This window comes from Balaenoptera musculus, chromosome 12 (genome assembly GCF_009873245.2).
Source record: "Balaenoptera musculus isolate JJ_BM4_2016_0621 chromosome 12, mBalMus1.pri.v3, whole genome shotgun sequence".
In the NCBI taxonomy this organism is placed as follows: Eukaryota; Metazoa; Chordata; class Mammalia; order Artiodactyla; family Balaenopteridae; genus Balaenoptera; species Balaenoptera musculus.
The window spans coordinates 1,806,796-1,825,608 of NC_045796.1; the positions used below are offsets into that span (position 1 = coordinate 1,806,796).

An 18,813-nucleotide genomic window follows, 5' to 3' on the forward strand; every position below is an offset into this window, starting at 1 on the left:
ATGAGCCAGCAATTCCACTCTTAGGTAAACGCCCAAGAGAAATGAAAACATATTTCTACACAAAAACTTGTACATGAACAGCCATAGCAGCAGCACTATTCATAATAGTCAGAAAGTGGAAACAACCCGTTAAGGAATAAATGGATAAATAAAAAATGGTCCCGCCATACAACGGAACATTATTTACCAATAAAAAGGAGTGAAGTACTGATACTTGCTACAACGTGGATGAACCTTGAAAATATGCTCAGTAAAAGAAGCCAGTCCTAAAAGGCCACCTATTGTGTGATTCTATTTATATAAAACCTCCCAAGCAGGCAGCTTAGTGTTGGGTGCAGCAGGGAAATGGAGGGTGACCACTAAGGGGCACGGAGCTTCTTTGGGGGGTGGTAAAAATGTTATAAAATTGATTGTGGTGATAGTTGCACAACTTGGTGAATATACAATACTAAGGGACCATTGGATTGTACATGTTAAATACGGGAATCAAATGGTATGTGAATTATATCTCAGTAAAGCTACTATTATTAAATTAAAAAAAAAAAAAAGACAAGCTGGGGTTTCCAGGAAAAGTCGAGTTTTTTCAAAGTGCTAGTGAGTTTATAATGGTAACACAGTCCTTACAATGGGGAACTATCCAATAATTTACCTTAAAAACATTGCTTTTAACCTGAACAAGACCTTTCTCCGTGTTTGGTCCACTTTCGCCCCTTCACCCGCGCCCATCCGGCTCCTCCTTCCCTCCGGTCCCCTCCGAGGGTCACCGCGCGCCTTCCGGGCGCCCCGGAGCGCGCGGCCCGGGTCCCCAAGGGCGTGGGGCTCCGCCGACGGGGCGGGCCCGGGGGCGGCCGCTGTGACCCCGGGGCGTGTGCAGACACCGCCTCCGCGGCCACCGATAGGTCCCACCCCGCCTCGGCGACCCGCGGGCCGGGGGCGGGGAGAGGCGGCGCGGAGGCCGCGCGCACCGCCCGGCGCCGCTCGGAGGCCGGGGAGGCTCCGGGCAGCCGCGCGGGTCGAGCGCGGGATGTGGGCGCCGGGCGGCCCGCCGGGGCCCGCGGGCTGGGACCGCCGCAGGGTGGGCGCCAGGCTGCGCGCGGCCCTCGCGGGGCTGCACGAGCTGCAGGGGCTCCGCGCCAGGCAGCAGGCGCGCGTGTGGGGCGCCCTGGCCGTGCAGCCCCCGCCCGGGCCCGCCGCCCCCCGCGGCCCCCGCGCCCACGAGCTGCGGCTGGAGGCGGCGCTGGCGGCGCTGCAGGAGCAGCTGGTAAGGAGCGCGTGCGGGGGTCGCGGGGCTGCTCCGGGCGCGCGGGGGCCGCGGGGACCCGGTCCACCCGGCAGGCAGGAGGCGGACTGGCCGCCCGACCATCGGGGGGCACCCTCGGCGATTTCAAAGGACGCAGCTCGGTCCCGAATGAGAGGGACGCGGAGGCCCGAGGCTCGAGGCTAGGCATCCGGGCCTGAAAGCAGCCCGGCCGGGCCGCCCGCGCCGAGCCGCGCATCGGGGCTGCGCCCGGCTCTGCCTACTTCCCGGCGCAGCCAGACTTTAGGATGTATTCCTGTTGGTTGGAGTTTTGCTGATAAGAACGCATTAAATCGGTTTCCCCTGCTGGGGGCTACTTGGGATACTGGTGTCCTACCCCCGGTGCCAGCCTCTCCCTGCTGCGTGGGTCTGGGGACAGCAGTGCCAGCGTGCCAAGTGTCCCCCGAATTGTCCCCAGTGATGTGTTCAGGTTGAGCTCTAGGGTCGTGTCACTGTAATGAGATGTTGGGGAGAGCGTGTATCCGATGAGGGCCTCTCCAACTTTAAAATGTCACCTGACCTATGAAAAGAGGTGTGTCCTCTGAACGCAGAGGCGGTGGAACCCCACTGGGCCTCCTGGGCCTGCTCTCCCACCGGCCTTCTGCCCCCTGCTAGGGCTCCTCCAAACGCGGGTCCCTTTCGTACCACTGAAGACACTCCTCAGGTGATTGCCTCGGGTATTTACCCTCTGTATGGTTTCATCTCATGTATTGGAAAAAACTCAAGAGTTTTTGCAGGGTTGCAGTATTTTTTAAAGGAAAAATTAGAAGGCTGTATAGAAAGATGTCTATTTGGTGGAGTTGACCGTAGTACTCCAAGTGGAATGTCTTTTAAATGAGAAATTAAATCTGCCCTGTTTAAAGGTTGCTGTCTTTACAAAGTAGCCTGGTTGAAGCTGCTACTTTGCTATCAGCTTAGCGCAGTCGTGTCAGTGATTTGTTAGCTGCTTCTGGATTAGAGAATCGGGAAGCTCAGCGTCTTAAGATGTGTCCCAGGACTCCTGCTATCTTCGCACATGGCAAGGGGGGGCCCTAACTGTGCAGCCTCTCCTCCTGTGATTCCCCCGCTGCTATGCAAAGGAAGGAGCTAGTTACCCAGTGGAACTTTCATAGGCTTCTCACCCCCCATCTTATCCAGTCATAGCTGCCGGTTTGGCTTACCTGTGTGTGTGTGGGTGTGTGTGTGCGTGCATGCGTGCACCAGACACATCCTACCTTTCACTGGAGCTGGAGAGGCACACAGAGCCTGCAAAGATGCATGACATGCGTGTGGCAGGAAGGAGCTTTGCGACGCTGCTGTGAATTGTTCTGTCCAGGGAGCTGGAACCCAGTTGATGATTAACTTGGCTTAAGTAATATACAAATCAGACTTGTGAGTACTCAGCCTCTAATTACGGGTAGCCTTTTGGGAGAGAAGATCAAACAGGGGTTTTTTTTGTTTTATTTATTTATTTTTTAATGTGGGGACCAGAAGGAACACGCACCCTTTGTCTTGAAACTTTGTTCTTGGCACAGATTATGTGATCAAAAGAGAAGAATAATTGAATGTGTGTGACATCAGCCCAGCGATTAACACGTTCACATTTTTCTTACAGAGAAAAAATTAGGAGTGATCCTAGTTCTATGATGCAGGATACAATCAAAAGGCCTTCATCTCCAGCCCCAGTCTCACACTTCAGTAACTCCCAGCTAATCGGGGCCCCTCCTACCCACACCCTGGGGTTAACCGGGGCATGGGTCACCGTTCAGGTGTGAAGACAGGAAGAACTTTTATCTGACCCTCAGCAGCTTTGTCCCACAGACGTTCCCAAGTGAGAATGAGCTTGAGCATCTTGGGGTGGTTTAAACTGCAATTAGGAGAAGTCATCACATTAACACTTATCAGAACGAACAAGCTACGCCTTTTTAACTGCTGCGTCTAAAGTCACAACAGGAAGCGCGCAGTAGGTACTTAGTATTTGTTGCATAAATAAATGAGCAAGTTTTACTGCTGTAACAAAGCGGAAGATGATTTCAGTATTTACTATCTCCACGTTCTAGATTTCTAAGCTAATGAAACCCCCATGACCTCTGACCAAAACAGCCCTTACTGTTTGGCCGGTCCTGTGCTCACCTGTCTGTGCCTTCCAGGGAGATTGTCATTCCCCGAGAAGAGGCTGCCTTTCCCATTTTTATAAGGGTTACATTCCCAGCAACACTGACGTGGAAAGGTTTGGATTCCCCGGAGGAGCCTGGAAGCTCCATCTCCCACCAGGGGGCGCCAGCGGGCACCCCAGGTGGGATGTGAGGAAAGGCTCTGGGGACCTGCAGGGAAACTGGTGCTGGAGAATTTCCTTGTGGTTGTTTTCGCTGGTCACGACTTGCCCGGACCCTGAGTGGCAGCAGATCCTCCTCCCTGGTAGGTGCCGGCATTAAGCACGGCAGGAGCTGAGGGTCTGACTCTGCAGCTGTAATCACGAAGTCTGGTATTTTCCTTGGACCGACCATGCTTGCTCCGTGACCTCTCAGGGGAATGAACTCGCTCAGGGTCACAGAGGAGGGGGAGGCGTCCACGGGGCTGGGCAAGGCTTCCTTCTGCGACACGAGCGCTTGTTATCCTGAGGCTAATCTGTGACCCTGGCCCTTTGAAGGGCCTCTTTTCAAGCTAGGTAGTAACATTTACCCACCCACAGGGCACTTGCAGTGCCACGGAACTCATGCGGAAAATGCTTCCTGTGCCTGTTCTCAGCTTTCAAGGGAAGAACGGAGGTGTTTTAGATGCCATCTCTGTATCCTGAACTTTGGGACGTTTTTCATTTTTGTCCTCTGAATCTGCCGTAAAGGTTTGAGAAGGCTGGAAAGCCGAATCGTAGATGGGGAGCAAAAGGGCAAAGCAAGTGGAAATCGGATCAGTCTTTATGGCATGTAAAGTCAACATCTCGAAGAAAGGGCTAAGCCAGATATTTGTTTTGAATGGCGTTCCCTGGGTAGAAGTTCTCAAACTTTTGTGGTCATAAAAAATTGGTCCCAGGGAAGCTTGTCAAAATGCAGATTCCCAGGCGTGCCCTAGAGTCTGAGTTAGCGGGTGTGGCAGGGAGCCCTGGGGTCTGCACGGATGCCCCGGGGCTCCCAGCTCCTGGGAACCGGGCTGTGCTCTCCCTTACACCGCAGCCCCTGCCCCTCGCCCCGGTTCAGGGGATTCAGACAGGATGCGCTGCCCTGCCCCTGAGCCTGAAGGCCTGCGGTGAGTAGGGAGGGCAGGTGGCCGCACAGACTGGCTCGCTGCTCTGGAGGGAACCCGTGTGACACAGCAGTCACGTTTACTCGGTGCTGACGTCTCTGTAACACATCTTCCCTGCAGAAATACATGGAAGTCAACGCTGCGTGCCTGGCTTCGCAGTGGGTTATGCTCGGTCCTGGTGCCATAAGGAACCTTTGACTTAGCACAGAGTTAGAGACCGAGGAGTTAATGAAAAGCAGAGACATAAAAACCCCCAGCGAGGGCCGGGGGAAGGGTTATGGAGGGCAGTGCCAATCCTGGGTGACAAAGCCCTGGCGCCATGCAGCGGGGTCCCGGGGACGCAGTAATCATCGGAGGGCACCCGGGGGCCGGCGTGGCTGTGCCCCTCGACACTAATCAGAAGCCACCGGCTGCAGGCCGGGCTAGGCAAACATTAATCACAAAGCAATTATTCCAGCACAAACACACCAGGGTCACTTTTTCAGGGGGAGGGGGATTGGAGAGGGAGGAGAGAAGCCAACTATGGAATCCAGAGAGGTCCCCCTTCAGAAGAAAGAGGATATCGTGATTTGGAAGAGAAGGGGTCAAATCCATGTTTTTAAACGTCGAAGTGTGGTTGAACAGAGGAACTGAACTCTCTGCCAGTACCGTGGTCTCATTTTACGACATTAGAAGAAAAGTCATTTGCAGTAAAAATTCCCTTCGTCTGTCTAAGTGTTTTTTACTTGGATAGTGATGGGCCGGGAGCCCACCTTTGCTGCCCCCGCCGCTCCGGGTGTCAGGTAGTGCCGTCCACCTGGGGAGCGTTTCCCTTTGTGAACACGTGCCAGGATGTTCAGGCTACTCTGGGTGGTCCTGGGTGTGTACGTTTTGATTAAATTCTGTTTTTTTGCAGTGTTATGTTTACAGATACTATTACATGAGGCTGGGAGACTCTCTTGCTACAAAACTTGGAGGTTGTTCTGAGACCCCTGCACTGGGTCCTGAGGAAAGTGGATTTGGGCGTGGTGGTCTGCCACTCACCAGGTGCTGGGCCCTTGGCCCCCACCCCTGGTGGTATGGGAACAGTCTGTGCCAACGTAGTTGTCCCATAAGAATCAGAAATTACCGCCACCTGCTTCCCTCTTGGACTGACTTCTCAGATTATTGAAGCTACTGAAGTAATTCCTGATTTCCTATATAAGAATTTGAAACACAATTGATCATTTTCTCAAGCAGGGTGACCGGCATAATCCCATTCATTAATTATTTGCCTTAAACTTAATTGCTAATCAAAACAAGAAATTTAGGTAGTGGACCTTGAAAACAAGGTGAAGTTTTATCACTGAAGGAGAGAAGTCAGCATTTATGAAACAGTGTCGTTTTACAGACATATGATTCACGTGTGTGTATGTGTGTGAATGTATATTGTGAGCGTTAACCACGTGCATGTGCTATATGTATATTACATGGTATACACACACAGATATGTGTGGTTGACACTCACAGTAACCCGTTTTACAGCCAGGGAAGCTGAGGCCCAGAGAAGCTAGAGCCTCGGAAGACAGAGTTGAGATGTGGACCCTGGGACCAGAAAGATCCTGCCTCCTGGGGCAGGTGTTCAGGCTGCACTGATCCCAGGCGCTGGGCTCTTTCCTCCTGCAGCGTCCCTCCCTCTTCCCTGAAAGCCCTACAAAACCATAACCGTTCAAAATGCCACCTGTGATATGGGAGCTAAGACTCTGCAGAGGCAGGGCCTTTTTCTCTCCCGGGGACTCTCCTGTCCCCCTGAAAAGCAGAAAGCTCAGCCCTCCCCAGGTGCCGTGGACGGGCTTCGGTGAAGGAACGTGGTGATAGAGGCACCAAACGCAAGGTCCACGAGGCGCGAGGCTGGGAATGTAGATTCTTACGTAGACGGAAAAAGACATTGAAAGTATTATTGGTGGCTCCTGCCAGCGGGGGTGTCCTTGTGCTGTTTTTGGTCCTCATTCCACTCTCATAAGCTGTATTACTCCATATTCTTATAAAGAAATGTCTAATTGAAAATTGCTGGCAAAGAAAAGTCTGCACTTGGGAAGAGATGCTGGAGGCGGGAGGGGTCCTAGAGATGGTGTTCGGGGTGAGGAAGGGGGAGCTGTCAGGTGGGAGCTGGTCTGTGGGTTTGGGGAGTTAAGTTGTGTGTGTGATGTGGCTTCACGTGGAGCCTCCAGTTTCCATCTCTGTACACAGAGCAGTTTTATGTCTCCCTCTTTTCCTTCTTAGAACCGTTTAAGACTTCAGGACGTCGGCCTGAAAACCCACTTGGACCAGCTGGGCCAGCAGATCAGCGAGCTGCAGCTGGACGTGCGCAGAACCTCCAGCGAGGCCCCGGACAGCGACAGCAGGCCCAGCTCGGGTACGGCACCCACTCGGGCCCTGGACCATCTGTCCCTCACCCCAGGGAGCGGCACTGTCCGGCAGGGCTGGCGTGGTGAACCCGCCTCTGTGCTCAGGCCACCAGAGGGTCAGGAGCTGTATGCAAGCCTGAAAGAGCACGTTACTGGAGAATACTGGAGATGAAATACTTTTAATACTTTTATTTAAATGCGCTTGGGAAAACGGGGAGAGAGAGGGAGAGAGTGGGTGTGTACATACTCATTGTTTAATTGGAAAAATATTGCTTTTGATGGAAAAAACCCCATGAGTTTCTCACCTGTCTCCGGACTGAGACACATTCTGGGTTCTATTTATGTTGAATTAACATGGAGGTTGTAAATAATAACTTTTATGTGATGACAAAAGTATTTTTCTAACTCTACAGTCTAAAATCAGTACAGTTTCCTCCCCTGCGGCCCTGTGCGCCCTCCTCTCAAGGTCACGTAGCAATGGTTAGGGTCGTTCTGACCTTCATGGTCCTGGGCACATGGGCTTTCTCTCCAGATCCCAGGCTCAGACGGCAAACCCAGGAGACCAGCATCTTCCCAAGTACGGTGTTCTCTGCCGTGTCTTTCTCTTTTTTTCGGTTTGCAAAATCCTGTCACGGCCTGGGTTGTCAATCATGCAGCAGGGCCGGGCGGGGGACCTCCCCAGACGCTGCCCCTTCTCCGGTGGCTGCCTCAGACGAGCTTGGCGGGCACGAGGAGGGGCGGGGGAGGGTGCCAGGCTCCCTCTTCCGGGGCCGGAAGCCGGTGGTCACACGGGGGGACGTGAGCCACTCGCCCAGGGGAGGGACGAGCAGGTGGTGGGCAACAGGAGACAGTCGTGGGGAGGCGTCCCCGGCATCCCGGCCCCGGGCACGCCCCCGCCCCCAGGCCCGCCTCCCTGAGACCCCCCAGCGCCTGGGCGCAGGGCTCCCCAGACCGCACCGACGGCCCCTGTGCCCCTGCGCAGGCTTCTACGAGCTGAGCGACGGCGGCTCCTGCTCCCCGTCCGCCTCCCGCACGTCCGTGTGCAGTGACTGCGTGTCCTCCTGTCCGGGCGCCGTGCTGCCGGCCACCCCGACGGCCAGGCCCAGCGCGGGGGACTGCCGGCCCCGGTCAGCTGATGAGACCACCGTGTGTGGGGTCCCCCTGCCTGCGGGGGAGCCCCAGGCCAGTGAGGGGGGCGCCGGCCAGCTGCTGCAAGGCGAGTCGCGGCCCCGCCCGGTGTCCACAGGTAAGGGGAGCCGGGGGCGGGGGCAGTGCCGAGCCCCATCCCAGGTGGGGCGGTCCCCGAGCCCCATACAAGGGGGGGACGGTTCCCGAGCCCCATACAAGGAGGGGGGACGGTTCCCGAGCCCCATACAAGGAGGGGGGGCGGTTCCCGAGCCCCATACAAGGAGGGGGGGCGGTTCCCGAGCCCCATACAAGGGGGGGCGGTCCCCGAGCCCCATACAAGGAGGGGGGGGCGGTTCCCGAGCCCCATACAAGGAGGGGGGACGGTTCCCGAGCCCCATACAAGGAGGGGGGGCGGTTCCCGAGCCCCATACAAGGGGGGGGCGGTTCCCGAGCCCCATACAAGGAAGGGGGGCGGTTCCCGGGCCCCATACAAGGGGGGGGCGGTTCCCGAGCCCCATACAAGGAGGGGGGGCGGTTCCCGAGCCCCATACAAGGAGGGGGGGGCGGTTCCCGAGACCCATACAAGGAGGGGGGCGGTTCCCGAGCCCCATACAAGGAGGGGGGGCGGTTCCCGAGACCCATACAAGGAGGGGGGCGGTTCCCGAGCCCCATACAAGGAGGGGGGGGCGGTTCCCGAGCCCCATACAAGGAGGGGGGGCGGTTCCCGAGCCCCATACAAGGAGGGGGGGCGGTTCCCGAGCCCCATACAAGGGGGGGGCGGTTCCCGAGCCCCATACAAGGAAGGGGGGCGGTTCCCGGGCCCCATACAAGGGGGGGGCGGTTCCCGAGCCCCATACAAGGAGGGGGGGCGGTTCCCGAGCCCCATACAAGGAGGGGGGCGGTTCCCGAGACCCATACAAGGAGGGGGGGCGGTTCCCGAGACCCATACAAGGAGGGGGGCGGTTCCCGAGCCCCATACAAGGAGGGGGGGCGGTTCCCGAGCCCCATACAAGGAGGGGGGGCGGTTCCCGAGCCCCATACAAGGGGGGGACGGTTCCCGAGCCCCATACAAGGAGGGGGGCGGTTCCCGAGCCCCATACAAGGAGGGGGGCGGTCCCCGAGCCCCATACAAGGAGGGGGGCGGTCCCCGAGCCCCATATTTCCTGTGGGCTTTTTTGGGTTTCGGGTGGAGATAGGCATCAAACGCCCACGCGTGCTCCTTGCAGCAGGGCTGTTGCAATAAAAGGCTTCTCGTCTTATTTAAAATGAACATCCGTTCACACCCTTCCACGGGCCTCGTGGCCGCCGCCGGGGACTAGGGTGGGAGCAGCGCTGCAGGCGGACGTTGAGAGAGTTCAGTTCACGTGCGGTTCCCCCCACCGGCCAGGGAAGAGCCTTTCTTTTTCTTCAGACTGTCCTAAAAGGAAAAGATGCATCTTATTCCTTCTGCTAGACCTGGGCCGGTAGGATCCATGGGTTTTCTTCCTTTCACATCTGTGAACGCCTCAGGGAAGGTCTGTTCCAAGACCTTGTCCCGACGGCCGTGTGGTCACCGGCGCCCCATCTCCCTGGGCGTCCTCCGCACCTTTGGTGAACAAGGGCAGGAACTGAACGTTAGGGTCTAGGACTCACCTTCTAGGCTGTGGCTGGAAGGAGCGTGATGGGGGCCGGGTGATGGGACGTGTACAGAGGACACCAGCGTGTCCAGGCGTGGAACGTGCAAGGCCGGGGCCTCGTCCTGCCCGGGGGGAGGGCCTCGTGCCCCGGGGTTGTGCTTGCTTCTTCCCTTATTTATGTTTTGTTCTTTTGCTCCTCCCCAGGTGACCTTGAAAGAGTCCTGCCGGCTGAAGTGGGGCTCCAGAAAGCCAGGGCACACCCCAAGGCCACTTCCTTCCTCTGCCGCGGCATGGACCCCAAGTACCAGTGTGACCTGGTGTCCAAGGGGGGCAGGGAGGTGTACCCGTACCCCAGCCCCCTGCACGCCGTGGCTTTGCAGAGCCCCCTCTTCACTCTGACCAAGGAGACACCGCCGAGCGATGGCCACTCGCCCCCCAGTCAGCCCCTCCCTGGCGCCACAGGTCCGAGCTCCATTCGGACTGGACTGGTCCTCGAGGCTGGCCCGGCCAGAGCCTACATAGAGAGGCTGCTGAGACTGCAGGGCCGAGGGCCCCCCGCGAGGGGCAGTGTGGGTGAGCGCGGACCCCCAGGACGGGAGGCGTCCCTATCCCCGCAGGGGCTCGGGGGCCGGAGGGCAGACACTGAAGGTGGCCTGGAGAAGCCGGTGTGCGCCCGGGGGAGAGCGGAGGTGGGAGGGGAGGCCCAGAGCGGGGCCGCCCGTGGGCACAGCCTCGAGCAGCCAGGGCCTATGCCCCCTGTGCGCACCCTGCACCCCAGCAGCCGCCCAGAGGAGGGCCCCAGACCCTCGCGCAGCTGCGTGCACCGGGAGGCCCGTCCAGGCTCCCCCTGGCTGGGCTGTGGCCAGGCCCCCGCTCCCTGCTCGCCGGCTCAGCAGCCAGCTCTCGACGGCTGGACGGGCAGAGGCAGGTCGCCGGGCGGGGGGGCGGGCGGGGAGGGCCCCCCTCGGGCCCCCGGACACTGTGTCCACCCGCACTTTGCTGCCAGAGGAGCTTCCCCCGGGGGGCCCCCCAAGGCCAAGCCTGTGAAGATCAAGAGGGGGGCCAGCGACAAGTCGCTGAGGCTTGGGGGGCCGCAGCTTCAGTGGGGCACCCTCGGGGGCCCCCAGCCGCCCCCTGAGTCGGGAGGTGGTCTCAGGAGGCCCGCCCTGGCCAGGGAGGCGCCCGGCCGGTCCTGCTCTGAGTCCAGCCTCTACCCCGTGTCCCTCTTCGTCCCCCTGCTGGTGGCCCGACGAGAGGGTCACCAGGGGTCAGCTCAGGCCCTGTTCCCCTTGGAAGCAGCCCCGCTGGTGGCGACCGGGGTGGAGGCCCGGAGGAAGCAGCGCAGGTGGCAGTCCTCCGTAGAGATCTCAGCCCGGGCCCGCCCGGACCCCAGCCTGGGGCCCCATAGGCCTGCGGCCCGGAGAGGGGGCGGCCCGCGGCCCGTGTGCGCCAGGCCCAGGCCCAGGCTGCCCCGCCAGGACGCCCGAGCCAGGAGCGGGTCGGACGGCTCTGAGCGCTCGGCCGAGCGCGTGTCCCTCTTGCGCTCCACCGTCGCGGAGAGCAGCGGGGACGAGGCCAGCGACCACACGGCCAACCGCTTCGGGGACGGGGAGTCCAGTGGCAGCACCTCGGAGGGCGGCGGCCAGGGCGGCGGGAGCTCCAGCCAGCGGGCCCCGGCCAGCTCCAGGCCCCCTCTGCCGCCGGTGCCCAGGCTGTGCCGCGTCAAGGCCTCCAAGGCCCTGAAGAAGAAGATCCGCAGGTTCCAGCCGGCCTCCCTGAAGGTCATGACCATGGTGTGAGGTCGCTGGGCGATAGCAGGGCCCGTCCAGGCCCGGGAGCCACAGACACAAAGGGACCTTTCGTGGCTGAGGACGGGTCCAGCCTCGCACGGTGTTAGATGTGCATGTCTGTGTCATCTGGACACTTTGCTTTAGCCCCGAAGCTGCCCTTCAAAAGGAGTTCCCTCAGAGGAGACGATGGGCCCGTCCCTGGGTGCATCGCCCCACAGGTTAGGCTGTGACTCTGGGCACGTCACCCCACCTTGGCCCCAGTGGAGACCTTCACCCAGAACTCTGGGATTGCAGATTTGTCGGGGCGCCGGCCTCCCAGCCGCCTGTGCCGTGAGCCCCGTGCTTGCTTCCCTCCGTCCTGTTCCACTTGGGCTGGGCGCTCGGTGTACCCCAGCCTGTTGAAGTTTCTCCCCAAAAGCGTTCCCTTTAAGAAATGGTTGCAGGACTGTGCTCTGGAAACTGGGTTGGAATATGAATCCAGGTCAAACCCTCAACATGAATAAACAGCCGATTATGCCTTTGTCTTTGCAAGTCAGTCTTTCCCTTTTAGCCTCTCTGCCCTCAGGAATGTAGTAGGTGCTCAGCAAACCCTAATCCTTCCCCATGATGTGGACGCTCTCTCACCCGAGGTGGGAAAATGCATGAGTACACCTCCACACTCCTTTCACATGAGTACCCTCCACACTCTTCCCTGCAGTCCTGAATTGAGCATAAAAGTGCTTTTGAAAAGAGACCCTTTTATGGTGTTTATTTTTCAAAGGAAATTTCCCTCAACTTTTCAGGAAGGTAGAATTTTCAGGGAAGCTGCCTGCGGAGAGCAACATCTTCAGTTCATAAAGCAGCTTTTTCCTGAATTATTCAAAGCTGCTTCTGTGGGCCTGGAGGTAGAAAGAAGACATGGGGGAGGTGGGGAATGTCTTCCCCAGGAGCCCTCATGGGGCTCTGGACGGCCTCAGCCCCGCCCTGGGGCTAAATGCACAGTTGGTAGGAACTTTTGAAGGAAAATGATAACAAAACAAGCTAAAATGGTAGTAGATCTTATACTAGACATTGGATATTCATGTAACAAACAGCTAGTTTCAGGATGCACTTCAGAGATTGATATTTTAAAAAGATTAACATTTTAGAACAAAGAAGTCCACCTGTTTGACCTGGGCAGAGGTTTCCAAAAGTGAAGGAGAGTGGCTGCTTTCTGTAAAACCTCAAAATTGCAACCATTTCAAAGGGCCCAGAGCAGACTTTGAGTCTATCTGGATAGAATTCCCACATGGGCTTCACGGAATCCGCTTACTAACAGAGGTGAAAGGGTCTTCCTGAGCTTTCTATAAAACCGCATTGATATCTGGAGGAAAAAGTCAAACCCACCCGTGGTGGGATTTTTTGATAAAAGATAGTACACAGGGTATTTTCTTTAATGGTCTAAATCTCAGCCGTGTGGCACAAGAGGCGATGGGAACCCGGGATTTGCCAGGACCGCTGAGCAGGTGAGGGTCCTGGAAGAGGATCCAGAGCCAGGGTTCCGGCCCCGCCGCGGTCCCAGCAGTGTCCACAGTCTGTGCCCCTTGCCGGCCACCCTGGAGAAATGGCCGTGAAACTCCCTTTACAGAGTGTGTCCTGCTCTGTTTGACATCAGCTCTTGCGTCTGTCGGAGCTTTTCTCAATTCGGGGGCTTTGAATGCCGTATTTGGAAACTGCAGACTTCCTTCGTCCTCAGCAGGGCCCCCGTCCTTGTGTCACAGGAGAGGACCCTCAGGCCGTGTCTCTGGCCAAGATCATGTGAGATCAGTGCTGAAGGGGATGCAGTGGGTTCGGGCCCCTGGGGATTTCTGACAGTGTTTATCTTTCTCAGAAACCAGGCTCCATTTCCTAATGATTCAGGTTCCAAAGCGCAACCAGACAGGAATGCGTCCCTGCCCAGAAGATGCCGGGCCTGTCTGTGCAACAAGCAGACTAACAAAGCAAACTAATCATGCCAACTACCCAAGCAAACTAACCATAAATCCCATGCAGACTCCAAGCAAAATGCAACCGTGGCATCTGCGGACAGAGTGCCCTCAGTGATAAGATGTCAGATCAGTCATCAATCAGTCGATCTCCCTCCCTCCCTCCCTCCCTCTCTCTCTCTGCCTCCTTCTCTCTGACCCTCTCTCTGTCTGTCTCTCTCCGTCTGTCTTGGTCTCTCCCCAGCCTTGCAGACACACACACACACACACACACACACACACACACACACATCTGTCTGCCCAAGGCCCCAAGCTACTTCCTCACCGGTGCTCTTTCATTTACTCTCGGGCAGGTTTACAGTAAATAAATATAATTCTAGGTGCCATGTCCCCCCATCTGCCTGGGGCCCAGGTGCCTTTGCTTCCCCACAAATTCAGCAGAAGGACACAGCCCAGGGTTCAGGCCCCGCTGGGCCGTTAGCTATTATGAGGCCCCAGGCGGCTCTGTCACCTCCCTGGGTTTGCTTCCTCTTATAGAGTGCGGTTGTTTATGCCTCCGGGTTTGGCGGGAGGAGTACATCGAAGGTGTTGAAAACGGGCCCCGGCTCTGCCCGCTGACCGCGTCGGGCTCCTGCCAGGAGCATGAGGGGACCCCGCAGGCCGCAGAGCCGGGCGACTGGACAGGCCAGGAGGTCACGGTCGCGGAGGAGGCTGTGGGCAGGGGAAGAGCAGACAGAAGGTCAGACAGTCAGCGAGGGTCTCTGACCCACTGTGAGCATCACCCAGGCACCACCAGGCAGGCTGGCATCATCCGTGGCAAGAACCACGGGGGAGGGCTCTTTGGGGAAATACTTTAAAGCACAGAGTTAAAGTTGAGAACATCAGTGATAAGAAGGCAGAGTCAGTCCCCAATCCAGTCCTGAAATTACAAAACAGAGTCTGAGATGCTATAAATTCAGGGAAGAAAGATATTTAAGGAAGGCAGAAGGTCCAGGGCAGAATGTGCAGAAAAAAAGATTAATTGAGACAGTCCATTTATTTGCCTGAGTATTTTATATTTTTCGCATATTTCTCTTCTGAACAGATATGGTCGTAACTGCTCAGAGTGAAGGGAAAATAAAGCAGGTAACTCCCCTGCACAGAAGGTAGCTGTGACATGGGGGAGGGGGGGGATTATTAGGTGATGGGTGACCCTTCATGTGTGTTTGAAGACAGATGAGCTATTTCCTCATCCCTAAAGCCTTTAAAAAAAAGGGACAATTTACTATTTGACTTTGGGGATCATCAGAAAGCATTTGTAACTTCCAGCATGATTGAAATACAAATATTTTAGGGAAAAAGTAAATATATAAAAGGATAAGCTAGTTCTTTCTAAGTATCAAAGGCAAGCTAAGGTAGAAAGTAAATATATAAGAATTGCTAATTCATAAGAATGAGAAAAAAAGGATAATTATGTCAGAGAAGATACCCCAATTATTGTATCAAATCATACTGTAAAATTTGAGGAAACAGAATGTTTACCTTTTATGACCGACTGAATGTACTTGTCCCCCAAATTCGTATGTTGAAGCCCCAACCCCCCGTGGGATGGCATTTAGAGGCGGGGCCTTGGGAGACAGTTAGGGCAAGATAAAGTCCTGAGGGCGGGGCCCGCAGTGGGATTGGGAAGAGGTCATGTGGGCACACGTGGCTGTACTTACAGGCCAAGAATAAAACCAACCCCACTGACACCTCCATCTGTAAATTCCTGTGAATGAAACCACCCAGTCTATGGTGTTCTGTTACAGCTGCCCACTTTGTACGCACAGAAGAGAAAGTGGGAAGAGCCGAGAGTACACTTAGGACTGGAGGAAAGAGAAACTTACTTCCTGCATCTTTTTCTGATGACCGGGAGGGTAGCTGGACGCCTGACCCGAGGCTGTCTTCACCCATCTGGCCAGACGCATTCACTGAGTACCCACTGTCTCAGGAGCCGGGCCGCCTGCTGTGGGGTGACGGGAAAACACGGGGCGCCCGCGTCGGGGAAGCTTTGTGCCTCGCTGGAGAAAGTAAGCAGGCAGCAAGGACGACCAAGCAGCCCCGAAAGAGGCCAGTGCCCATGCAGTGGGGCCGAAGAAGCAGAGTTTGGACTCCGTGTGGACAGCGCAGTTAGAGGTTTAACTGGGAGAAGTCTGTGCTGCGCTGGGCTGGGCTGGGCTGGGCTGGGGGGCTGAGGAGGGAAGAGGAGGGGGAGGGGGAGCGGAGGGGAGAGGAACGCAGGGCTGAGCAGGTGCCTGGAGCTGGGGGGGGAGGGAGGCTGAGTGGTCGCGGTGGGGTGGACCCAGGGGGTCCAGATCCCGGCCCATATGCGAGAGGGGGTGGGCCACCATCAGTAACCAGTGTCACTAGCGCCCGGCAGAGTTGGGGCAGGTGGGGGACGGGAGAGCTTCCGGGGGAAAGGGGGCGCAGGTGTGATGGAGGCCAGGGGGCAGGGGAAGCTGGCAGGGTTACTGCAAGTGGGGCTCTGATGAGGTGGGTGAGGGCGCACTTGGGGGTCCTCAGCTGGTCCTGAGCTGGAAGCAGGGACAGAAGGTGGGGCAGCTGTCTGTCGTAGGTCAGTCCTGCCAGGCTGGGGGTGCCGATCGGCGCAGCTGTTCCTGTGTCCAGCTTCCTCGCAGACGGCCTATGCAGACTGCAAGGCGGCTTCCTGTGGGTCTGACTCCCAGACGAGGGGAGGGCTGGCTTCCTGGGCAGGTGACCAAGGCTGAGGCTCCAGCTCCGTGTTCACAGGAGGTCTGGCCGCTGACCGGTGTGTGCTTGGTCTCTCCGAAGCCGGGAGAACCTGCTAGACTTGTGTTTGGAGAGGCCTGTGACCCAGCTGTGCTGAGATGGGTCTGAGGAGAGACGGGAGGTCCGTCCCCGGCCAGGGACCCGGGCAGGGGCGTGGCGGGGACCAGCACCACGGTGAGAGGTGCTGCGGAGGGATGCACACGTGGCAAGACACACAGCTCGTGGCCATTCTGTGGTCTGGGGGCCCGCAGTCTCTTGCAGAAGCCACCCAGGCAACAGGGGCATAGAATCCAAGGAAAACTCAAGAGTTCTCCCAGTGTCGTTCATTTGCCCCAGTAAGAAATGAGAATTCTCACTGAAACAGGAACATATTCTTATCTCTGAGAGGAACATCCCCGCAGAAACAAGAATTTCTAATCAGAATCTTTTTCCATTTTTAAAATTTGATTCCCTTTTTAGTATGTTATTCCCTTTTATTTTTTATGCCGTTTTATTTCCCTTTTTATGTTTCCTTCAGCCATGGTCTCCTAACCAAGGATAAAATCCACAGCAAATCCACAGTTAACAAATCATTAACCCTATTGTACTTTAACTTCATTTTCCTTCATTATTTTCCTCCATCTCCGTGCCCTCGTCCCATCTGGGGACACATGCTGGGTTTTCAAATTCGGTCTCTGTGACACACTTCACCTCCTGGGTGACAGGCGACGGTGGCAGCGTCTCCGGTTGGTGACAAGAGTGGTGTCAGTCCCTGCTAACACGGCAGCACCCCCGTCACCAGTCTTGTCACGGCTGCTCAGCCCGGGTTGGCATCCTTGCTGACAGGGAAGGAGGAGGAGAAGGTGCGCCTGGAGCCCGGAGGAGCAGAGACCAGTGCAGGGGAGCTTGCGTGCACGGTGGAAGCCCCTTCCTCTCCTGCCCCCTCAACCGAGGGAACCCCTAGGCTCTCTGCGATGAATAAAGTCATCTCTAATCCCTGGTGATGCGGAGCAGTGCACAGCGAAGGGGCTTATTAAAGCACTAAGTACTCAAGCTGATCTCCAGAGGCTAAGCGAGGATTTCCACCCTGGCCTGAATAGATCTGGTACCCACCAAAGCCCAGGCACTCCCGCTGTGTAACTTTGCAAAACACTTCTGGCAGCAGCTCTCTGAGCCACGTCTGGAGGACAGCCGGTCCTCAGCGAAATAGTGTATTGCCCCGTCAGTCATCTAATCAGCATTTGTATGATCCTGACGGTCCTGGAAGAGACAACAGCCTTTCCCCATCCTTCACAACACCCGACGTTCCTGTTGCTTTCACACTGCTTTCCTGGATCTCCGAGATCAAGTCTTGAAGTAGCTCAGCACTACAGGAACTTCCTTCAGGGAAGGTTTGTGTCTGATGCACACACGAGTTACTGAAAAACCGTCAAAACACAGAGTCTTCCTCTGGGACATTTACAAGGATGGCATCAGAGCACGCAGACAGCAGAATGCCTCCCTGTGGCGACCACGTACGTCCGTGTGCTGACAAATTCTGGACTCAATTCACTAAGGGTGCAAAGCAAACACATCTGTGTTTGGGGTGCTCAGCCTTCATGATTTGCTCGACGCTGTAAACCAACACTTGTTTCGTCCGGCTCTGGCAGGGATCCTGAGACTGGGGGAGGGATTTCGCCTCACTCCAAGTTGCAAAATTCAGGTGATGACAATAGTAGTTCCTGGAGTCGAATTTCATTTAAAGTTCATTTCTATTTATTTATTTGCTGCCAAGTATCTTTTTATTTTGCCACAGTTCAAACTGTTGGAAACATTGGAATTGTTAGGATCTGGAGTTGAGCAGATCCACAGAGTTTGCTTGTATTTAAGCCTGTTAGCCAGGAGCTCTTGTACGTTCCCCCGAAAAAGATCATAGACAGTTAGGAAAGGCAACGAAAACACATTAAAGAAACTTAACTTCTTTGTGTGTATACCTCCGTCACACATCTTCAGGAGGCTGTAGAAATCCAAACCGACCACTTGATTGGCTGGGGAAACTAGGACGATATTAGAAGCCCGTTTAATATGAAGATTGTACTTTTACATATAATTTAGGAAAAAGAGTTTATCATAGAATTCTTAGGAGCCATTAGCTGAGAGGATGTCAACTGTCTGGGTTAGGAGAGATATTAGCTCAGATTTATAGCGTAGTTGGCCGTGGCTGACGTGTGTTATCCGCTATTTATTATTAACAAGTATCTATGATTAATGGTTAATGTTCACACATTGCTTCCCCAGGGTCTCCCTTTGACTGTCAGGACAACCCTGTGAGGTCGACAAGGGGGGCTCTTACACCGACACCACCTTTGAAAGCTGAAGGATCTAAAGCAAATGGGTGAGTGGAGAGCCAGGTCACCCCCGGCCGTCTTGTCCGAGGTCAGGCCCATGGCTGCCCAGTAGACACCTGCCAGGCCCATCAGGCCCACCGGTAGCCTCCACCGGGCACCACAGCGACTTCCACCACTGCACTCGGAGAGGATGGAAGGTTCTCGGGTCGCACCCGGCGGCTGAGGCACAGGGCCCAGGCCTTCACGTGCTGCTCAAGGGCTCCCCACGCTGGCCAGGCCCGAACTGACCTGCCCTCTCCTCTGACGGCAGGCGTTAGGTTGGACCACAGCGGTGCCCCAGGGAGTACCTTTCTGTCTTCTGTCCACGTGCGCAGGAGGG

At 56.3% G+C, this 18,813-nt stretch overlaps 1 protein-coding gene across 1 annotated transcript; it reads left to right on the forward strand.

Annotated features, from left to right (window-relative positions):
- The first annotated feature begins 1,024 nt into the window (after nucleotides 1-1,024).
- DACT2 (dishevelled binding antagonist of beta catenin 2) lies at nucleotides 1,025-11,932 on the forward strand. Its single transcript, XM_036870948.1, has 4 exons — nucleotides 1,025-1,261; nucleotides 6,758-6,890; nucleotides 7,865-8,128; nucleotides 9,831-11,932. Exons 1-4 carry the CDS (start codon nucleotides 1,025-1,027, stop codon nucleotides 11,423-11,425), a joined length of 2,229 nt encoding a protein of 742 aa, XP_036726843.1. The 3' UTR covers nucleotides 11,426-11,932.
- Nucleotides 11,933-18,813: the final 6,881 nt, after the last annotated feature.

What these genes read in the sequence shown, in the direction of transcription:
- DACT2 (XM_036870948.1), top strand. Translation starts at nt 1,025, where the DNA reads ATGTGGGCGCCGGGCGGCCCGCCGGGGCCCGCGGGCTGGGACCGCCGC. An exon ending in CGGCGCTGCAGGAGCAGCTG is followed by an intron (nt 1,262 to 6,757) that starts GTAAGGAGCGCG and finishes TTTCCTTCTTAG; the next exon opens with AACCGTTTAAGACTTCAGGA. An exon ending in GCCCCGCCCGGTGTCCACAG is followed by an intron (nt 8,129 to 9,830) that starts GTAAGGGGAGCC and finishes GCTCCTCCCCAG; the next exon opens with GTGACCTTGAAAGAGTCCTG.